The 24031-nt window shown below is 37.7% G+C and overlaps 1 protein-coding gene across 46 annotated transcripts in view; it reads right to left on the bottom strand.

The window, feature by feature from the left end:
- The window catches only part of PAM (peptidylglycine alpha-amidating monooxygenase), a 323041-nt gene that overhangs the window by 74604 nt on the left and 224406 nt on the right, over nt 1–24031 (bottom strand). For all 46 annotated transcript variants that reach the window (XM_069590225.1, XM_069590236.1, XM_069590190.1 and 43 more), the window contains 5 exons: nt 4874–4922; nt 3233–3300; nt 1849–1929; nt 1489–1565; nt 1035–1138 (listed from right to left, as the gene is read on the bottom strand). In XM_069590225.1, coding sequence (XP_069446326.1) covers nt 1035–1138; nt 1489–1565; nt 1849–1929; nt 3233–3300; nt 4874–4922 — 379 coding nt within the window. The remainder of the gene's footprint in view (nt 1–1034; nt 1139–1488; nt 1566–1848; nt 1930–3232; nt 3301–4873; nt 4923–24031) is intronic.

The following is a 24031-nucleotide window of genomic DNA, read 5'->3' as shown; positions in this document are numbered from 1 at the left end:
TAAATTTAGCAAATTCATCTAAAAGCAAATCTGTTAAAATTGCCTTGTTTAATAAAAATCGGTAACTTTTTTCTGTTTATTATTAGTCTCAAAATTGATGCTTATTAATAAAAAAATCCTTTCAGGCTGACATAGAAAATCCTATTCTACCATCTCAAATGCTTTTTTTTTTCATCCACCTGCCTTGGTACCTTTTCTGTATCCCCTAACAACCAATAGCTAGCGTTGTCATCATAAGAATCATCTGTGCATCTAATGCATATTTTCAGATGTCTACTCTCTGTAACTCCTCTTTGATCAAAAGATAAATGGTTTAAAGCTCCATTTTCTAGGTGGTGTCAGTAAATATTTTATAACCTAGTTTAAAATGGAAAGGAGGCTCCTTGGTTCTTTTCTAAAAACGTGATAAGAGACTTTATCTTTCATTTTTAATTTAGGCAAACCCTTTTTGAAAGAGTTCATAGTGCTTTGAAAAATGTACTTGGAAGAAAAAAAAGAAAAATGTACTTGGTGTTATAAAATATACTTATTTCAAAGCAGCTCAGTATTTTGAAGCTTACTTAAAAGTTGAACATTCTCATAATGAATACATAAAGATTTTAACAGGTAGGAAAAAAAATCCTGGTTCTGAGTAATTAATGGAAAACCTATATATTCATTATATGCAAAACCTATATATTCACCTAAATTTGAACTAGGGCAAAAGGACACTTGAGAAAAAAATTATAACCATTACATTTTTCTTTATTAAGATATACAGGAAGTAATATATACTCCTGTGGCAACTATAATATGTAGAGGTGTGATCCTAAAGGTCTTGAATAAGCAGGAAGATAGGAATTATGAACAAACTAAGCACATGTTCTGCAGTTTGACCAACTCAATCAGTCCCAAAATCATAAAATGCTAGGGTTTGCTGTAATTGTTTATAATAGAGGAAAAATACGCCATTCATTCATGAAGATAACTGTCACTTATAACCACGCCTTGTCCTAATAAAGTATTTTTAAATAATGGAATCTGTGGCGTCCTACCCAATGTGTGTGACTTCTGTCCTCCCTTCACCAGTGAACACACATCTTGCTGCCAGTATGTCACCAAAACTAACATCCACTGGGTGCTCTACTGGGTAGAAGGCCTGCAAAGAAGACAAAGACAATGATTCATTAAAGCTATCAACAAAACCCAGAAGCTCACGCTTAATAACGTGAGGCTTGGGGCACCCTGGGTTGAGAGGATGAATACACACACATTCACAGACACGCTTCACCACCCTGCTTAGAAATACTCAGAGAACTGATAAGGAACCCATCCAATTGGAAACAATTTAAAAAAAAGAAGTTAAACACAGCTTAGACATAGAGTAAAGGTAGATTTAGAGATGTTTAGATTCTAGAGAAATTCTCAAGGGCTCTATAAGGGCTTTACAAATTACTACCTGCTGATTAATAATTTTTTTCTCTCAAAATTGTACTAGATTCCACACACCTGTGGCAGTTGGGGGCTTTGGCGTCCAATCAGGGTCCACTGTCCATTTCTTACTCTGTATCCACTGACTACCTTGCCTGTAATGAACACAAATTATAATTGCATAAAGTATTAGACAGATAAAACGCATTATTTGTTTTCTTATTGCAAAATCAAATATAAATATTTTCAGAAACCTGAATGCTCGGCATTTTAATGAAAATAATATGTTGAAAACACATGCAGCATTTTAAGGTACTGCACAAAACCTCTTCCACTGAAACAGATGATACAGATTTCACGTCAGATATAATCTACACATTTTACATTTAGAGCATTAGCAAGCACAGTGGCATATCATTTACTATGTAAAGTTCTTACCTAAATGGTGAGTGTGAACTCTGTAGGCAAAGACATGCATTGGATACTTTTTATAATGGCATGAAATATCAGAATTCACCACTGTTAGAAATGAAAACACAGAAAAAAGTCATTATTCAACTGGAAAATAACACTATTCTTGACTAAAAGTATGTACAGAGTATCCACAAACAGTTAAACATGGGGTTTTTGAGTAAACACAAACTCATGTACTCAGAGGTATTAAGCACTTATTATAGGCCAGCTTCTTATTAAAATGAGTTACTGCTACTGCTAAGTCACTTCAGTCCTGTCCGACTCTGTGCGACCCCATAGACGGCAGCCCACCAGGCTTCCCCGTCCCTGGGATTCTCCAGACAAGAACACTGGAGTGGGTTGCCATTTCCATCTCCAATGCACGAAAGTGAAAAGTGAAAGTGAAGCCGCTCAGTTGTGTTCAACTCCTAGCGACCCCATGGACTGCAGCCTAACAGGCTCCTCTGTCCATGGGACTTTTCAGGCAAGAGTACTGGAGTGGGTTGCTAAGAACCCCTTATATTCTGTTTCACTCATAAAATGACTAGAGTCAAATCAACATACATTGTCAGTGAAAACCCAGGCTTAATTTGATACCTTCATCATGAAATTTATGCAGCTGAAAAAGCTTAAATATTGGTTTTTATTTTTAGAACAGAAGGATTTTTGAAAAATTTATTTCAAACACCTAAGATAATGAGATTGATAGTTCCTGTTGAGAAGGAAACATTTCATATACTTTTCCTTCCTTATAGTCTAATGCATAGTTGAGTTTTCAATAAATGCCTTTTTAAAATTAGACAGTGAAAAGTAACAAGATCATACTTGTCATTAACTTTAACAGATCCCCAGTAAGAACAAATGAATACTATGACACTCCCACCAAAGAATAAGATATTTACAGTAATAAATAATATTATACTCATTCTAATAGTTTTTTTTTTTGAAATTTAGGAGAAATCAGCTATTATACCCATTTTACAAATCTATGTTCAGACTGGATTTGCTAGCTTTTGATTCTTAATCTGATATTCTCTATAAGTTTATGCCACGGTATGATAAGAACTTTTTTTTGGCATCTGAAGGATGGATGATTTATTTGTAAAATACTCAAGAATTATATTCAAATTTATATCACTCACTACCTCCCTATAGACCTCAATTCTTGGCATAAAACCGGAAAATAATAAACTGCTGGCTTGGAATAACACAAAAACCTATTTTAACTTTGAGGATAATAAAGAACTGGTTTACTTTTCAGGGACTCAAAAATATTGGTCATTTCATGTGTTTATAAAAGATGTTCTGTAAATCCATCCTTAAGAGTAGGTAATGAGGTAATGGTACATTCTAAAAGATCATTACTCACCTTTCCCTCCTGGTGGTATAACAGTGTCAACAGACATCATAAGGTACATGCCAGCAATTAAAGGCTGTCTGCACAAAATAATAACATTTATTTCAACTATTGGAAAACATCAAAACAACTGCCTTGGAAAAATAAGGTATACTTCAATTCACTGATCTATAAAATATGATTCATGTGGAAATTAAACTAATATGTGGGGAATGAGGTAGAATATATATATTTTCCCTGAGACTAACTTATTTTCTTGGGCAAATAGCTGAATACACATTTTTGTGGCATGGTAAATGTTTCTACATGTGTGTGTGTGCTAAGTCAGTTCAGTTGTGTCTGACTCTTTGTGACCCTATGGACTGTAGCCTGCCAGGCTCTTCTGTCCATGAGATTCTCCAGGCAAGAATATTGGAGTGGGTTGCCATACTCTCCTCCAGAGGATCTTCCTGACCCAGGGGTAGAACTGGCATCTCATAAGTCTCCTGCATTGGCCAGGGGGTTCTTTACCATTAGTGCCATCTGGGAAGCCCAATCTCTAAATGGCTCCTATAGTGGTTAACATGTCAAGTGGTTATATGTCAAGTCAGTAGGCTGTAGTGCCAAGATATTTGGTCAAGCACTAGCCCAGATGTTGTTATAAAGGTATTTTTGAAGATGTAATTAATATTTAAACCACTGACTTTGGGTAAAGCAGATTATGGTCCAAAATGTGGATGAGTGTCTTAAGAGAAAAGACTGAGGTTCTCAGAAGAGGAAGGGATTATGCTTTTGGACCCAAGATTGCAACATCAGTTCCTGCCAGGATTTCCTACCTTCCATCCTACCTTGAATATTTTAGACTTGCTAGATCTCACAACTGTGTGGGCCAATCCCTTAAGGTACATTTCAGTTTCTCTTTCTCTTTCATTCTCTCTCTCTCATACATTCTACTGGTTCACTTTCTCTGGAGGACCCCGAACGATAGAGCTCCCAGTGACCCACAGCTCTGACATCCTTGCCCTTGTTCAATCGTCTTCCCTTGATGCAGGTTGGGCTGAGTAAGCTGACCCAGTAATTTGTTATCTCTAACAAACAGAATATAGCAACAGTAATTTTTCTTTTGTCCATTGGATTCAAAGTAGGAAGACCTGTGGTCACCACTTCCTCAACCTATCGGACACACATTCGTAACTTCTGAGATGAGAAAACAGAAGTGCTCTGGCTTCCACCTTGGACACCCTCTTGCATTTCCCCTGGCTGATGGTGAGGGGCAGGCAGCAGCAGCCATGTTGGGATCTGCCCTGTTTAGAGCCCACACGAGGAGGAAATGAGGGGGGTTCTCCAGCCCATGGCTAGCAAGGATCCAAATTCTGTCAACAGTAGCATGAGACAGCCCGCAAGTGAATCTGCCCCGGTCGAGTCTCCAGATGGCTGAGACCCTGACCGAGATTCTCACTGTGGCCTTTGTGTCAGACAACCAGCACGCAGCTAAGCTGTGCCCAAATCCCTTAGCCACAGGCAACCGGGACAATAAATGCTTGCTGTTTTAAGCCACTAAGTTTAGAATAATTTGTTATACAGAAGTAGATAACTAGCATAGTGGATTTCCCACTTTTAAGCTCTTGAAGATCTTAACAGCTATCACTCAGCTAGGATAACCGAGGTACTTACGGCAGGCGTGTGAGGTGTAAGGAAACACCAGAGCAGTCCTTGTGATTATCTGAAAATACACACACAAAATACACATCTTAAATATGAATAATGAATTTCAAACTAAAAATGTTAATTAATAACTCAATACTAAATTTAAAAACCCTACATATTTCACTTGTATGGTGTTTTACAGTTTACAGAGTACTTTCATACTCATAAAATCCATTTAATTCCAATGTATCACAGAGTAACAACAGAACTATCATTTCAAGTAGTCTGTAGCTTTTTCTTGACTCATCAAACTGACCGGTTATCTGCTTCCTAGCAGACACACTAAAATTCTAGTCACCAGCTCACAAAAGAAAACTATGCCCACTCTCAACAGACTATCTGTATTGTTGAAACATGCAGAAAAGCTCGTGAACTAAATTGGTTTTGTTCTACGGGGATCCAAACAGTTAGCTTTTCTACTTTTCAAAAACTGAATCAGTCCATAATATAGGTTTTCAAGGTATTACCATTTTTTAGTCTGTAATGTCTCAAATTTATGTATAGGAATCACCTTTCTAAGCCTCACTCAATCCTACCTTCTAAATAGGAACCTGATGTTCATTCTTTTTATACCCTAACTTTAGTGGAAAGTGTTTGAGTATCTCTGTACCTTTGCCAAGGACACTTCAGAGACCTCTTACACATCCTCTCTCTTCTTTCTTCCTTTGTCTTTCTCAGGTAGAAAGAAGACAGAAATGTAAATCACCCATCCAAATTCTTAACTCTTTTGAACTTGCTGATCTTTAACCACAGACACCATGAATAGTAACTCAGACTTACTCATTCCTTCCATTCCTGTGTATGTTAAATTCTTTCTAAGCATTTTGTTCTAAGGAATTATAAAACCTTGTATCTCAACTTTGAGTTGATTTTAATATAACTATTGAGTGTGTACAAGAATGATAGATTTATATTAGAAATTAGGAAGTGAAGTATACTAATAAATAACAGCATATAATTTTTTTAAGAAAAAATTTTCCTTTCATCTGTAACTCTCATAAGAAAAGCAAAGATAACCTCACATAAAAATGTATAATAACAGGTAACTTAACTAGTAAGATAGACATGTTGATTTACTATAGATAAAGTTTAGACACAGTATAAAAAGTCATGCTTAATACTTCAGTAGTAAAACACAAAGGAAACTTCACTGTACAGTATTAAGCTTGATCTTCACAAAAATAGTACAGAAATAAATGCAATGATGAACATTTTATATTTAATTTTACATTTAACACCACATTAGTGTCAATTTACAAAGAGACTTTGTCCACTCTCCTAAATCAATTTCAGTGACATCCTATTTTCATAATAATTTCATTGAATTCTTTTTTAAAAAATTTCAACTGAGTTTTTTTAATCTGTTATGTGTTTATTTTTATTTTATTATTATTATTTTTTTACTTTACAATATTGTATTGGTTTTGCCATACATCAGAAAGGCATACATCTATACATACATATAGAAAGGAGAATTGAATATTGCTGTTTGATTTATTTAAATTGTTTACTGTTGAGAACAAGTTTTCCTAAGTGCACTGATTGAGACTTAGTAGATACACCTACTCTGTCCTATTTTCAAAATGATTAGCCATTGGATTCACTCAGAATTACCTAAGTATCTCCAGTGATCAAAAAAGAACAGTGGAAAGTATATCATTCATTTATACCAAATGAATTCCACACTCCAGAGACTCACCTAAATAGCTGAGTTGTTTTCAGAAAACATTTATCCTGTATATAAAAAACTATCTATTGTCTAAGGGTATTTCGAGAAACGGTGATCATCTGTTCAGTGAATATACTGAGCTTTGCTATATTCTTCACAGTTGGGATACAGTGACAAGCAGCAGGTCCAGATCCCCTGCCCTCATGGTGTTTCCGCTCTAGTGGGAGTGGAGACACAGGGAAATGGGGTAGGAGGGACACGGAGAAACAAAATACCAACCAAGCACTTAAGCATGATAAAATCACGCCTCGAGCTCCACAGGATAAGATGACCCTGGGTAGCTGTTTTACCTGCTGAGGTCTAGGAAGGATACAGTGGCCAAGAGGCAGGAGACTGCCTAGGCCATGCAGAGTATCTTAAGATTCTGGGTTTCATTTTCTGTCTCCCAAGAAGCTGCTGGAAGATTTTAAGCAATGGAGGACAGGATCATAGAAGGTGTCCACTTAGCACATTACTTGGCGCTTACAGATGACTCATTCATTACTGAGTGGTCGGGTTTTGTAAATTTTTATTTTAATTAATAATACCAGGTGAGAATTTCTCCCACTCCCCTAATGTCCAACCAAGCAAAAGGCTCTAAGCGCAATGAGAACTGTCTCTTGGTTTTATATTATACTCTTGCTTTGAAAAAATCAAGTTAATCACATTTTGATGTTCAACTTGGCTAATATTCTTTACCATGACTTCAAAAAAACTCCGTGAGAAAAATAAATCAGTTAATTAACACATTTTGGCAACTATTAAATAATTTATCATTAAAGCTGAAATATGTCACCAAATTATAAGTAGTAGGAATGTTATTAACAGTAACATGCCAGCTATTGCCAGTAACTGATCATCCTCTTAGATAACATTATTGATTAGAATTGTCTAAACTGAGTAGATTTTTACTCAAAAGCATGAAAGTAAGTTAAAAATAACTTGTAATTTGAAGACATTTTCTAAGCACACATCAAAATTTTCACCAAATTAAAAGATAAGAAATTTAAAAATTGCTATGTAATTGCTATTTGGCTTCCCTACAGAGATTTAAAAGTGATCAATCAATGCCATATTCTGTAAGACAGTCAAGGAAGGATATCACACAAAATAACTAATCAGCTAAAAATCAAGCAGTAATATGAGAAGCTCAACACATTCTGGAGAAAAATATCCTGAACTTCTGACTTAGGTATTATAATGACTTTAGGGAAAATTGATTCTTGAGACTTTTAAGTTTTGTTTCATAGAATGTATATCTTGTATAGAGCTTCTTAGGTAGCTCAGTGGTAAAGAATCCACCTGCCAATGCAGGAGATGTGGGTTTGATTTCTGGGTTGTGAAGATCCCCTAGAGCAGGAAATGGAAACCCACTCCAGTATTCTTGCCTGGGAAATCCCATGGACAGAGAAGCCTGGTGGGCTACAGTCCATGGGGTCAGAAAAGAGTTGGACACGACTCAGGGACTAAACAACAACAAAATCTTATATGGTTAGAAGGCTAGCGAATACACAAAGTGAAAATCTTACCTGTTTAACAAAAAGCTCCAAAATCAAAACATACAGAAGGAAAACTGGTGAAGAAACAGACTTAAAAATCACACTAAACAGAGTTCCTTAGTCATGGATGAAAGAATTTGTTTCCATCAAGTTTATCTTGTGAATTTGATCCACTGAGTCAGCAAAAAATGAGGCATTCTAAAAAAGTGCTGTGTGCATGTGTGCCTATGTGTATGAGTGTTTAGATACTATGTTTTATGCTTTAGATAGAAACATCACACTTTAGATATATATATATCATTATTTACCCATGGGGAAACAATCATAAGACCAGCTGAGTAACTTGAGGAAATTCTTTAACTTAGTAATGGATAAATATTTTAATGATGATATTTTAGTTGAGCAACATGCTAAGAGTTATCACAAAGTAAAGAAAATACTTATAAAGCATATTCATATACATTTTTGATATTGTTTGAATCAATGGCTATGAAAATATATTCATTACTTCAAAATCAAATTTTATTATTGTAAATCATTATGAATTCTTCCAGTTTGACTTTCTCTAGTTTGACCTAAGGAGCCTATGTGTTTGCATATACATACATTGAGAAGTTTCAGCAAGAGTAACCTGAACTCCCTCAAACAAGGCTGTCTGGAGGTCTGGAGGGCTCCAGGTTCCATAGCTATTCCTACTGCAAGCGGCAGCTTTGGAGAGAAGCATATTTCAGCCTAGCGTTTGGTGTGGAGATTATGACCTTTTAACTCCAACATGATCCTAGCCACAGTTATGCAATATCATTTCTATAACTTCAACATGATCTTAGCCACAGTTATGCAATATCATTTCCATAACTTCCACACTGATCTTACTTCTGAACTCAGAAACTTCCGCTGGTTTTGCGTATTTTACTGATGATTTCCAGTGGGCTCTGACTTTGCTTGCCCTTCTATTGTAACACGGCACTTCAGCCAGAAGATATGGAGCCTCATAAGATTTAGTTCATTTCAATTCACTAGGCTATAAATGAAGTCTGTCTCTTAAAACGGATGACGCTTTAAAGATTTATTATCATAAAGAAACACATCGGTGCTTCTGCTAATATTTTACCACACACGATGAAAAAAATGCAATCAGGACTGAGATAGTTAAGAAAGGTACAGAAAATGAACTTGAGTATCCAAATCATATGCTGGTTGAAAAAGCTAGTGGAGAAATATAATTCTGTGACTAGGGTAAAAGTAAACAGAAGAGAGGTGAGGAATAGATGGAAAAATTGAAGCATGCCAGAAGACCTGGGAAATGTAACACCACAGCTTAAGATTGAACAGTGATGGGTGAAATAACTGAAATGGCCTGAAATCACAGGATTGAATGTCTGAATGAAAGCTAGAACAGGAAGTGAGGACTATTCTCTTGACTTATATTTCAACATAAATGTTGCACATTTCCAATGTACAATATGTAAGGTTTGTTGGGTGGAAAGTTTAGAATTAATCTTTACAGTTTCATCACACACAGCTATTTGACTATAGCGCCTTACAAAATCATCACCAGTTTCCACTAGGTCCTCTCTGAGTTCCTTTGTTTAAAAGGAGTAGGATCTGAAAAGTTATCTATTTAATATCTGGTAGACTAGTACTCATGATCAATACTGACACCACTAAGAAACTTCAGACTATAAATGAGACACCTACGTAAAGAATGTAGCACTCTATTTGGATCACAGAAAATAGCCAATAAATATAAGTTACTATGACCATTATTTTTTTTTAATTGGTAGATTCTAAAAAATTTCAGAACATAATTTTTTACTTTTAAGAAATATATTTTCAAAGCTATAGGTCAGGAATTTCTTTAACTGAAGAAACTGAAGCACATCACATTTTTCCAACTTAATAACAGGAACGGAACAAAGGAGGGGATGGGAATATCAAATGAGCAAAGAGAATTAGAATTGAAATGGCATGCTAAAGATATTGCACAAAATAGGCATTTTGAAAATGGAAACAGAGATGTTGATTCATAAAGGTACAAACTAGGGAGACACAGAACAGAGTCATCAGTGATACTGTGGAATGTCAGTGAGACAAAAACATCATGGTCTGGCTAAAATGAAATTCTTGCGTTAGGGACTACAGGACCTTGAAGAAGTTGATAATGCACTATTTCAAAGTCCTTCCATGACTTTTAGTAATAAAGATCCCCTTGACCAGACTCAAGATAACCTGTTTCTAAGTTCTGGACTAGAGGAAGTTAGTTCAACAGGATTAAGGCAATTTTTATACTGATTTTGAAATTGTTCTTTTAATTTACATTTATCCACTTGTCCTGTACAGCCATTATCATGCAAAAATCTTGACAGCTCTTCTTTCCAGGTATTTTTACTTATTTATTTTAGTCTTTTTCAAAAACAAATCGTTCTCTCTTTTACTGTACTGGGCTGTGGGTGCATGCTCTCTCCAAGGTACACTGGTGAACACCTGACTTTCAGCTATTAATGATTTGTATTTACAGAAGATTGAATGCAAGATATCCCTGTTAAAGGGATCTTTCATGACTGCTGTTCTCTTTCATTAAGAAATACTTTTAACTTGATTGATTTAAAGAAACAGTGATGAAACTTCATTCACTAAATAGGGATTAGATGACATTGGGAGGTATATTTCATTTTATGTCATTACAGTCCATTATAATGTCATATGTATATACTGGAACTCTTTGTAATGGTGAAGATATTAACAGTGAAAATGTTAAAGAGTCATTTTTAAAAAGCAAATCAAGTAAAATCAAGTCTACTAATGTCTTAGAAGCCCATCAAGCCATAGAAGTACTGGTGGTCCATTGGTTAAGACTTCTAAAGAATCGTCTGATAATGAAAGAAACAAGTATTTCCAGGCTCTGGATGAAAACTGAAAATAACATTTAATCAGAATCTAATCTTGAGATAGATGAAAACTGGATGACTGCTCCACAAGGGTTTCAGCTTCTCTTTTTGGGAAATTGTTCTCTGCTTAGGCAGAGATGTATAACCACAGCAAGACATTTTATCAAATATATAGACTCATTGAATTTCAGAATAGGAAGGCACCTGGGAGATGATGGAATTCAACTCTTGCACTTTATAGACAGGGGGAAAGTATCAACTGAGACTGAATCTTGACCAGAGTAATTCAGCTAACTGGTGATACATCTGGGTATCAATACTAATCGATACTAATTCTCAAAAGTCAGTATTTAGTAAACATTATTTACTTAAAAAAAAAAAAAGAATTCTATTTCTTAGAGACGTCCAAGGAATTTTATCTATGAAATGCCCTGAAACTAAGATATAAGAATTAAGCAAGGATGGATAAGTAACCAGTGGTACTTAAGGATACCCACTTAGGTAGGAAGTTCATTTCTCTTAATGGGAAGTGGATACATGGGATATGAGGTTATCCATTCCACACTATTTAGCTTGCTTTTCTAATAATAGCTTTTAGCTCCTGCTTGGATTCATAGCTAAGTAGTAAGGATGTGGAATAATGCATGATAATAACCTATTACATCTTAGGTCCTTAAAAGTCTGCTGCCTTCTCCTAATCTTTCCCTCAAGAGATATATTTCATGAGCTCATCTTGTCCTGGATACTTCCTGCTTCAATTAAAAAAAAAAAAAGGTTAATCATTGATCCTAAGGGAACCAATGTGTTGTTACAACAACATCCCACTAATTGGAAAAGTCCTTCAGAAAGACAGTCATAGCATGGATTTCAATTCACTGCACTCTTCAGAAGGTAGGGGATAAAGCACACCCATTATCTACTATCCCTACCACAGTTTTAGATGATGGATCCTTTCCTCATGGAAGTACTAAAAAGCATGCCTGGAACCACTGTCAAGTCTTACAAAAAACAAATAACTAAGATCTTTAATATCAAAAGCATATTTTAGAAAACGTGTGAGCAAACAGTAAACTGTCTCATACCCTCCCACCCTCTCAGAGTGTTCGGAACAGAATTTAACAATCTCTTTCTGTTTTTCTGCCTGTCTTGAATTAACAGAAAAAAAATGATTTAAGGGTATAAGACACACCAATAACTTTTCAATAATGTATGTTCACAGATTTCTTAATAACAGTTTGAATGCTGGCTTGATCTTTACCTTATGGTTCTTTGTTCTGAATTAACACCATTAAATGAATGGGACAGATGATGTTTTGTTTTGCTGAGACTAAATCATGGCTCCCAAAGGTGGCGAGGAATAGATTACTTGGGGATTCATTTCAATAGTCAGGGAACATCTCATATACTCAAAATTACTTGGAGAATCCCTTAGGAGAGTGGAGAGTGAGGTCTCTTAGTAGATGCAACACAACCAGCTTCCTTGGCACTGGAGCAGATTGCTGTCATTTCTGTCGGTTGAGCCATATTTTTTTTTAAGTTATTTCCACATAGTTGGACTGTGCTGTTATATAGAAAGGGTTATTTCTGTACATCTGGAACCCTTCGGCAGCAGAGATGACACAAGAATGAGAAGCAAAGAGGAAGCCAGGGTGGGCACAGCGGATCGGGGTCCTGTGTTAATTCTGAGCCCAGGCATGTTGAATGGAACCCTGGTTTTAATGAAGATAAGACACAACTCCTTTATTGTTGTTTTTGGTACTCCTGGACTATAAACGCAGGTCCTGCAGTCACTTAACAGTACTCAGTAAAATGATGACTCTCCAAAGTAACCCAAACAGGCGTATATCAAAGTTTTTTTGTTAAGAGTTTCCACAAAATAAGATCTCAGTCACCAAATTTCTCCTAGAGAATTCACTGAAAGCATATTTTCATCATCTTAGGACTCTCCAGTTACAGATACATTGATATAAAATTGTCTCCACTCAAAAAGCACTAACATCTTAAGCTGTCACGGCAAACGTGTATCTGGTGGGCAAATATAGCTGAAATGGGGGCACTGTTACTACATGACAGAAACTGCACAGAGGTGTTCCTGGAGGCTGCTAAAAGCTGGCTTAGAGACAAGCTTCGGTGCTAAATAAACCAGCACTACAAAAAAAAAAAAAAAAACTCTTCAAAAAGGAATTCCTTTTGAAGCTGTCACTGCAGTGAGTCAGCCTCCTTTGATTTTGTATTCACTGCCGTGGGACTAGAAATTACTAGCTTCCATTTTTCCTGTGGCAAAGAAGAGAAAATGCATTTATCCATCCTGCAAGAAGATGACTTTCACAAATGATGGCTTGTGCTGTTCCCAAAAGAGATCAAATGGAAGGCAGGCAGGCAGGCTCACCAGCAAGCTTTTATAATAGCTGTGTGTGCAGAGAATGCTACGGCAGGACAAATGTCGGAGCACGTTCCTCTTTCCATCTCTTATGAATGCAGAGAACAGACTCCATGGCGAAGCTTAGGGTTCACATTGGTTCTTCTCTCAGAATGATGAGCCTGCTCTAGAACCATACTTCTAAGAGAGTAAAATTAAAAGAAACCCCCCAATCCTAAGTAAATACAGAATTTTTAAAAATATGGCATGGAGTTTTTAAAATGATTGATTGTTTTTTGAACTTTTTGTTGAACTATAATATACGGAATAGGGCACAAATCATAAGGTATAGCCTGAGAATTTTAAGAAAACTAACACACTCCATTCAGATCAAGAAGCAAAAAGCTCTCTACTTGTGGCCCCTTCCTGAGGCATTAAGTTTTAAATCTTTACTTGGTGTACACGGAATATTTAAACATTCATTTGTCTTTCCAAAGACGCTGTCTTTTCACACCTTTAACTAGCCTGTCCACTAGCTCCATGGGCTTTGGCTGGCAGCTTTTAAATATGATACCTGCCTGTGTGTGTTCAGTCGTGTGAGACTCTTTGCGACCTCATGGACTGTAGCCCCCCAGGTTCTTCTGTCCATGAGATTTTCAGACAAGAATACTGGAGTGGGTTGCCATTTCCTCCTCCAGGGGATCTTCCTGACCCAGGGATTGAACCCACGACTCTTGCATCTCTTAATTGGCAGGTGGGTCTCCTTTATCACTGTGCCACCTGGGAAGCCGTATACCTGGTTACTTATAGTTATTTTATTATTTCCCCTTTCTCTCAGTGAAAAGTCCTATCAAACTCTTTTGACTTCATATGCATATGTCAGTTTTAAATATATATTTATCTTTAAAGTGGAAATCTTAATTTTTTTTTTTTTTTGCAATCTCTCAATTATCTGTTCTCCCCACTGAGGGCACAATGTAACTGCACAAGTCTTGGAACCACAGAAAGGAAGAATAAGTTATGGAATGAAAAGGAACTTTAAGGGTTTTAATTAAAGAAATGTAATTTGAAATATAAAGCTAAAATCACATGTCTCATATAAGATGCTCCATTATGAATTTTTGAATTGTCTTGAAGGTATGTTTTTCTATACATAAAGGCTTATCTTTCACCTTCTCTGGAATTCTCAATTACTTTCTGCAATAATGTGTTCTCCCTTCTTTATTTAACTGAAACCTCTAAGTGCTCATAAATGATAAACAGAGACAGGGTAACCTAGCAGCAACACCATCCTATTTTCTTTCGCAAACAGGAAGCTCATGTGGCCCAAATGCTGTAATTTAGTTGGAATATATGTTTTTTGAACTTCAAGCTAAAATCAGTGGCTGGATTTGCAACGCAATTATCTTCATCAACTTAAAATACTATACTGTGCATTGTATTTTGGTTCTTCAATTTAAAAATCCAAATTTACATATAAATATGCATGCCTTTAGTCTGTGGTATTAATTAGGAAATATACTTTGAATATTATAGCTTATATATTTTAGTGTTAATTTTCAGCCATTCAATATCTTCAAGTTGTAATGTGGCATGAGGATTATTAAAATAATTTTTATGAAGCATTTGTGAGTTAAGAACTAGTAGGGCAAACACTGAAACCCTTCAGTGACCCAAATTATCAGTCAAAATTTCCTGAGCCCATAAGCAAATCTTCACACTGTAAGATAAAGGTTTTGTTTGGAAGGATCTGCAGTTACTACTTAGATTTTATTCTCGTTTCTGCCATTATAGGTGATGTGTTACACTTTAGTTGGAAAAAGAAGGATATGTAATATTTGCAAAGAAATGGAGCTAGAAAAGTGTGGAGGAGGGTGACATCCCTACAGGAAGACAGACTCAGGAAATTTCCAAAGAGGGACAGAAGAAGAATTCATTTAGAATGAGAAGAAATAAGGAGCAGGATGAAGGGTTTCCAAATTGGACGAAGAGGAGAGGAATGTTTCAGTTGGCAGAAAGAGGGAGGTGAGAAGGGTCTCTTCCAGGCCTATGAAAGGTTGGACTTTTATTTTTCTAACAGGATTATTTTTAAATGTCATTAAAGCAATATTTGAATAGCTTTCATTAAATGTCTTTTTGGTAATGTACTTATTTAGGGTATCTCTTGCATTTTATAAGCAAGACCATCAACTACCAGAAAGGAATTAATAGAAAGCAGGAAACGGAATGCACAGATGCTAGCATTTCTGTCTCATGACTTCCATCTCTTACCAGAATTCCTATAACACAGTAAACAGACATAAACATGCCGAGGCAATGAGGGGACCAGTAAGGGACAGGCCGTGGACACCAGCCTGAGTATTCACGGAGTGCGCGAAAAAATGCCTCGAGTCTCCTAATTTTGGTGTGAGCCCATGGGCAAATAACTTTATTTCTCCTCTTAATTTATTTTGGTTAAAAATGAAAGGTTATCTGGTATTAATTTAATTGAAATTAATTAGTGGCTATGTACCCCTGACCTGGTTCAAAAAGGTGTTAATAATTATGGGTGATTAAAACAGCATGAGCTGCAAAGTGGTACACGAAGGCAAAGTATAGGCCTGTCTTGGAAAACAACTAGAAAATAAAGGCAAAATATGAAAGCTTAAATAGTATTAGGGAAATTTTTTTTCCTAAAAGACATCACTTAAGCTAAATATTATATTGTTCAACATTACATTGCTTTAAAAAACACATTTTAAGGAATAAAGAACACTCCAAATACATTCTTTAAAAAGCAATAATACTGCAGGGCTTTCTGCATCTTCTCATAACCAAATGAATGAAAATGCAAGTCTTGAAACTTAATGACCATATTTAGGTATTAAAATAAACAGGTGCTCCACTGAATGAATGAGATGAATAAGGACCATTAGTCTTCCAAACTGAAGATGAATAACAAAATTGAAATTCAGGAAGCTACAGAATCAGGGAGCTTACATTTATGTGATGAGACTAACAAAAGCCAAAAAAAAATATTGCAGGAAAATAGACTTCGTCTGGATCATTTGAGAGGTACTGAACAGTCCTAAAGTCATTCCTGTGACTCACAACAAGCTGCTTGAGTATAATGACGCTTACAGAAGGACATGAAGAACATCCTATTATAATTCTTCTGAAATCAGAGGGATTATCAAGCAACCTGGTGCAGAATTACCCCTCCATAAGGGAAGCAGATTCCTTCATATGTCAGAGTGAGAAGGGATACATGAGATGAGGTGAACACTCCAGCCTCTATTCATATTTATTCTCTTGGGCAAGGATGATTTGTGCGGAATTTAAAATTTGCAGTTTGTTAAAGTTCACGTCCTCTTTGTTCCTAGTGGTTCAAAGGACGTGAAGAAGGACTGACTCCACTATTTGTTTTATGGAGTCAGGACATGAACTTTGACAAACTACAAATTAGAAATTCAACACAAATTAAATTCTTCTAGTTTTTAATACCACTGGACTAGTAGCTATACCACCTCAGGCAAGTCACTTAACCTTTCTGAGTATTGATTTCCATTTCTGTAAACTGGAAGGGCTGAGCTAGATGGAGACGTCTCTTCCAGTCACACTTCTACCATCCCAAAGGCTCAGTCTCTGGTGTTAAAAGCAAATGTTTTAAAAATGAATTAGTACATAAGATATAAGATCTATGGTTTTTACCCTTTATGGAAGAAAGTAAAAGTCATGGTTTCCCTTTCCACAATGCCTTTCCAGCCATGATCCAATCTCATCCCTTTTGAAAATGCCTAAGAAGCTATGGAGTTTCATGCAGGTTGAACAGTACCTTCTTGCCAATCATTTGTCTCTCACAGTTGGTCTCATGGTCTCTGCCATTCTCTTATTTTCTAGTCTCTGACACCCCATATATTCCACTTAAAAATTTAAAAAAATGTAAAAAATGGAAGGATATAACTTATTTTTGTTCATTTTTTTGAAAAGGTTTATCCTGATTAAGTGTCAAGAAGGAACATTTGCATCCCTATATAGGAAGGGGTGTCGCCAAGAAAGTCATACATGCATTCAAAGTGTCTTCTCTATATTACTAGAATGGCATCTTAAAATCCAAACACCAACTTTTCTGAAAATGTTAATAAACATAAACTCTCCTTCAAATTTCTAAGTGAAATGAAAAAGTGGTAGAATAACCAAATGGTAATTAAATGCATTATCTTCTTTCAGAGCTCCCCTTTTCTTAAGAGAATTGAGATTTAATTATACTTATTGTGATAAATGCAAATTATTCTGCTCATGGCCCAAGCCTCAGGAGATTTCCCTGACATACCTGGAGTACAGGGGGAAAAAAAACCCTAGAAGTAAATTTAATCCTCTAGGAAAATTTGAGACTCAGTTGTCAAACTGTAGTTTGCATAAAAGTCAACTGGGGAGCTCATTAAAATTTCAGAATGCTGAACTCGGGGGTGTGCTGATAACACACAGGCTGTCTGAAAAAAATATACATGTGTGTGTAAATACACATTTATTATAATTTTTATTAACATAAAAGATGTGGAGGACACAACTTATAAAAATAATAAAACAAATAATACTATTTATCACAAATTGCATATAACCAGATGGATTTCACAGAATTATTTCCTTAATTTTTGCTGAACTTTTCTTAGCTCACCTATGGTTATAAATGATGAGTGAGTCCTTCAGATAAGAATGTTTGTTGATATCCTGCTTTATTGAAATGACAAAGAGACAGGCTGAAACTGCACTTGCTCATCAGCAAAGTAAGCAAAATCTTTGCAGTGTTGGATAGTAGTTTTTGAATTGAAAAAATATTTCGTAAAATATTTTGGCTATTCACAATAATCTGCACTACTAACATGGTTTTCATTATTTTCTTAAATCTAAACAACCAACAGGATAATTTATGAAGCACTGGTTTGTAGCGTTTGTCAATTTCAATGGTGTAAATATTCCCACCATGACTGATTTCAAGCTATCAATGGGATATTACTGAGCACTGGGCTGGGAAAAGATGAGCCATTCACACACCATTCTATAGTATTTCCACCATACAGATCAATAGACATAAACACCAACCAGAGTGAAGATAACAGTAAAATGTAGTAAGATAATTAGAGGATGATGATCTTTGAGTATTTATTGCCTTTGTTTCTCAACACAGCTATACTTAACAATGGACTTCCTTGGTGGCTCAGCTGGTAAAGACTCCACCTTCAATGCAGGAGACCTGGATTTGATCCCTGGGTCAGGAGGTCACCTGGAGAAGGGAAGGGTAAGCCACTCCAGTATTCTTGCCTGGAGAATCCCACGAACAGAGGAGCCTGTTGTGTCCAAGAGCCTGACACGGCTGGGCAACTAAGCACACATGCACACTTACCAATGAGCTCACTAAATAGCTGAAAATTAACAACTGCCTCTTTCTGGTCAATATGAGACAGTTCCAGTACACAACTGCCAGTCCTCGACTTCTTGTGCATTTGATTCAGTAGGTCTGGTTGGAACTAGGAATTTTCATTTTAAAAAGCACCCCAAGGAGATTCTGGCACAAGTAGTCGATAGATAAGATTCTGAGAAATTCTGACACAGAGTACTATGTACTTTAAGAGGTAATTCTATTAACTTTTTGCTAATTCTAATTGTTTTAATGGAACATTAAAAAGAGTTCCTTGACTTAAGTAAACACTGGGTAAAATGTTTCAACTATGAAAACATCAGATGCAGGTTAGTCCCTTGGACTGCAAGGAAATCAAACTGGTCCATTCTAAAGGAAATCAGTCCTGAATATTCATTGGAAAGACTGATACTGAAGCTGAAACTCCAATACTTTGGCCACCCGATGCGAAGAACTGACTCATTGAAAAAGACCCTTGATGCTGGGAAAGACTGAAGGCAGGAGGAGAAGGGGACGACAGAGGGTGAGATGGTTGGATGGCATCACCGACTCGATGGATGTGAGTTTGAGCAAGCTCCGGGAGTTGGTGATGGAGAGGGAAGCCGGGTATGCTGCAGTCCATGAAGATGCAAAGAATCGGACACGACTGAGTGAACTGAACTGAGTGCAGGTAAGGATATTCACCGTGGACTGCTCATTCACTATGGACTGTAAATTGAAAAAAATCCTTCTGTCAGGTAATTTGGTGGAATCTCTTAAGGTTTCAATACTCTATAACCCTAAAATCCCATTTCTAGAAATCTACCCTGCAGTAGCAATACATGGTTACCTAAAACATTTCTAACATTAACGTTCAAAACTCAGAATTGCTTGTGATAACAAAAAACTCAGTATGTAAATGTCTTTAATGGGGAAAAAGTGAAATCGCTCAGTCGTGTCCTACTCTTGGCAACCCCATGGATTGTAGTCCACCAGGCTCCTCCATCCATGGAATTTTCTAGGCAAGAGTACTGGAGTGGGTTGCCGGGAGAAGGATATATAAATGATAACATAGCTACCCAACAGAATATTAGGCAGTCACTATAAACAATGAAAGCACCTTACATGTGCTGCCTTAGAAATACGCCCAGGGTACACTGTTAAGTTAAAAACAACGGCAGATGCAGATCTGTGCAGAGTGCGATCTGAATTTTGTCCAAAAAAGAAAAAAAGTGCAGACACACATATCTGTGGTTTCTGTGTGCATACAGAAATGTAAAAGGGATAAGCATACAGAAATGTAAAAGGGATAAGCATACAGAAAACCGGCAGATATAAATAGCAGTTACCTGTAGGTAGGGCTGGGGGGTAGAAAAGGAGATGGGATTGAAGAAGGTATTATAGATTTTTTTCTTTTTCATCTATATACCTTCTCTTCAATAGTTTTACCGAGATATAATTTACATACCTTAGAATTAACCCCTTTAAGTGTATAATTCAATGGCTTTTTAGCATACAGATATGTGCAAATGCCACTTCATATTATGTGTATATTTTAAAATAGGTACTGTGAGTGACTTTTTACTTTTCTTTTTAATGGTCTTCTGTATTTTTCAAAAAATGAACAATAAAGTTTGGGAGAGATTATTTTAATGACAAAATATTCAGATATATCCAGAGTCCTTCAATTCTTGTTAGTCTTTTAACTAATTAAGGCTTCCTGCTCCCCTGGAAAGTAAGTAAAGTCACTCAATCGTGTCCGACTCTTTGTGACCCCATGTACCGTAGCTCGCCAGGCTCCTCTGTCCATGGGATTTTCCAGGCAAGAGTACTGGAGTGGGTTGCCATTGCCTTCTCCAGGGGATCTTCCTGACCCAGGGATTGAACCGAGGTCTCCTGCATTGCTGGCAGATGCTTTACCATCTGAGCCACCAGGGAAATCCCCCTTTTCCCCTACTGGAACTTTTTTCAATTCTGAAGCCTGAAAAGCTCTGGAAGCCTAAAGTTTTCCTGGCTAACATTTGGTAGCAAAATCTGATCAGAATGAATGTGATGCTACTTATTACGTCTGTCTTTAACCCTCGCAGTGTGACCACCTGAACACTGTGTTAAAGGAATCTTAGCATATTTGACTACGGACAGGGTCTCAGACTCCCAAAGGTGACATAATGTAATATATGATTTCTGTGCTTGAATATCTTTCAAAAGGGTTTAATGTTCCTAATTCCAAATGGCATGTTTCCCAAAGCATGTGCATGAAAGTTTGGGCCCCTACCTCAAAGAATATTAGAGAAACAGAAAATGAGAGGTGGGAAGGAAGAAAGGAGACTTGCTGAATGGCATGGGAATCCCAGGGTTGAGAGTGAAAAGGGAAACTGAGGTCAAGAGCACCCTTCCTGGAACCACGGGTGCTGCTGTACCTGGAGTTGAACTTGGAAACATGTGCACCCTGGGGAAAAAGATCACGTTGAGAACTAACCTCCTATATGCCAGAAGGGATCAGACTGGGATCAGAAGGGACTGCTGGAACATGTGCATGTCAGGGTCTTATTTAGAGAAAGCCAGGCTGAATGCTAGAAAGAGGTCATCTCCATCTCCTTCGGTATAGAGACAACAGTTTTCAGGCTTCTCCCTGGGGAGGGGAAGCTTTAATCACCCTCTCCCCATTCGGAATTTCAAGGGAGATTCTTACACATGGAAAGTCACCCAGAACTCTTGAAAATACGTGGGTTTAAATACCCCGAGCCACAGTAACCCTCACTTTGCAGGGGAGAGAGTAAAAGCAGGCATGGTGTGTCTCCCTGGAAAGGACGCAGGAGGAAGCTGCTTCAACAGATTGAGAGAGAAGACAGTGCAGGAAGCACGGGGAGTGGCCTTCCACCAGAGTCCCAGCAGATTCTCAATCAGGAAACAGGAGTCGAGAGCATTTCAGTGTTTCCACTGAAGCCAGAGTAGTCTTCTACTCAGTTCAGTTCAATCGCTCAGTCATGTCCGACTCTCTGTGACCCCATGGACTGCAGCGCCAGGCCTCCCTGTCCATCACCAACTCCCAGAGTTTACTCAAACCCATGTCCACTGAATTGGTGACGCCATCCAACCATCTCATCCTCTGTCACCCCCTTCTCCCACCTTCAATCTTTCCCAGCATCAGGGTCTTTTCAAATGAGTCAGCTCTTCACATCAGGTGGCCAAAGTACTGTAGTTTCAGCTTTAGCATCAGTCCTTCCAATGAACATTCAGGACTGATTTCCTTTAGGATGAACTGGTGGGATCTCCTTGCAGTCGAAGGGACTCTCACGAGACTTCTCCAACACCACGGTTCAAAAGCGTTCTACTGCAATGACATAATTTGAAGTGCAGCTGCCCTGCCACTGATCTACGCTCCGCCTTGTTCAAAAATGCATTAGCAAGGGATTTTCCCTGGGCTCACAATTTCAAAGCTTTTTCCAACAGCTTGCCAACAGTAGTTTTGTAAGAGGCGGATACACGGCAGGAGTCTCCGTGGAATCAGACCCCTCCAGAGTCCTCTGTTTTCCCTTCTCCCTGCCACTGTCCCCTGTACCTCATGCTCACTCTGCTACTGCCTCGGTTGTGGTGAAAAGGAGGCCGCTGTGTGTGCACGTGTGTGAGCACAGAGTGTGCATTTCATAAAGGCATGACGCATGTCTACTAACACCTACGTCTAATCACACCCACCTGTCTGGAACCGAGCTACGCAGAAAAGCGCAAGCGTTGGTCGCGCAGCCGTGCCCAGCTCTTTGCGACGCTATGGACTGGCCGTGCCAGGCTCATCTCTGTCCCTGGAACTTTTATCAAGAATACTGGAGTGGGTAGCCATTCCCTTCTCCAGGGGATCTTCCCAACCCAGGGATTGAATCTGGGTCTCCTGCATTGCGGGCGGATTCTTTACCATCTGAGTCACCAGGGAAGCCACATGGCAACGGATCACAGCCAGGACGGAACAACACACGAGGGCAAGAAGAAATCAAATCTGAAGGCTACCAGGTCCAGGCACCGGTGTTCCCATGATTTTATTCAAAGAACGCCCTCTAAGGGTTTCAATTCAGAGTCTGTTTACTCTAAATTTACAATTATATAAAACTTGGCTGCAGAGATTCCACATCGTCAATTTAGAACGCGAGAGAAGGATGCCTAGAGGAGATCAATCTGGGAACACAGAATCTTTTTCTGAACGAGGTGTGGTCTTGTTTGCTTCTCACCCCCGTCTCTTACTGCACTGACTGTACCAGATCCGGGGATCACAGTTACTGTTTTATTTTCATTTGCCCTCACCGGATGAGGGGAGACTTTCCTTCTCATTCATCTTCGCCTCCATGCGCTGCTCTGTCTGAATCAAAACGAGTTGAAGCGGTAGCTTGACAACTGAGGAGACTACGTCGAATAGAAACAGACAGAAGAAGGCAGGAAGCCCAGTAACACGAAAAATCTGTGTCTACTCCTAAAATGTGGGAGGAAATTATTGTACAGTAGTTGATATCCAGAATGATAGCCCCGAATTATGATACCCCCCCAAAGGATAAGAATAAACTAACATTTATTGCCAGTCTGCTGTGTTGGGCAGAGCATCAGGTACATAACATCTGCCACCTGTTTCACTTTGATGAGATGCATAATATATTTGGGAAATATTTCTGTCCAAAATGTTTCAAGGTTATGGTACTTACAGTGTTAAAATCTTATTTTTCTGGAAAGCTTGGTTACCAAAAATGCTTTGTTTTTTAAGGGTTCCAGCTAGGATTTTGTGATTTTTATTAATATAACCTCAGATATTTGGAGATGAAACTTCTCAGAGCTCCCTCTTATATAATGGAGCATTGAAAACAGGAGCCCTAGGCTTCATTCACCTCATTTAGAAAATAAGCATTAAACACTCTAAGGAAAATGAACCTTTCTGCTGTGCTCCCAGGAAAATGCTAAAACATAGGTGCACTTTGAGGTTTGTAAGGAAGGGGTAGAAGCAAGCTCTGGGTGTGTGTGTGTGTGTGTGTGTGTGTATGTGCGGTCTCTATCCCTGATAATACCTGTCAGTTTTCTTATAGGCACCAAGCACTTAGGGACAAACAGTTTATAGCTTGGAAATTCTGTCAAGTCAAAGACAGTCAGAGTTAAGGCACCTGAGAATAAATTCTTGCCTCCTTTTTATATCAGCTCCAACTTGAGCTGGTCAGTGCAAGAGTTTTCTGATTTGAGAAATGAAGAGTTATTGTTGGAGACTAGTAAGCTAATGTCAGAAACTCTGCAAAGAAGAGGCCCAGGTCTCTTAAGATTCCCTT

The sequence above is a fragment of the Ovis canadensis genome, chromosome 5 (genome assembly GCF_042477335.2).
Source record: "Ovis canadensis isolate MfBH-ARS-UI-01 breed Bighorn chromosome 5, ARS-UI_OviCan_v2, whole genome shotgun sequence".
Lineage (NCBI taxonomy): Eukaryota > Metazoa > Chordata > Mammalia > Artiodactyla > Bovidae > Ovis > Ovis canadensis.
The sequence above is the reverse complement of the archived record's forward strand: the minus strand, read 5'-3'. Positions and strand labels throughout refer to the sequence as shown.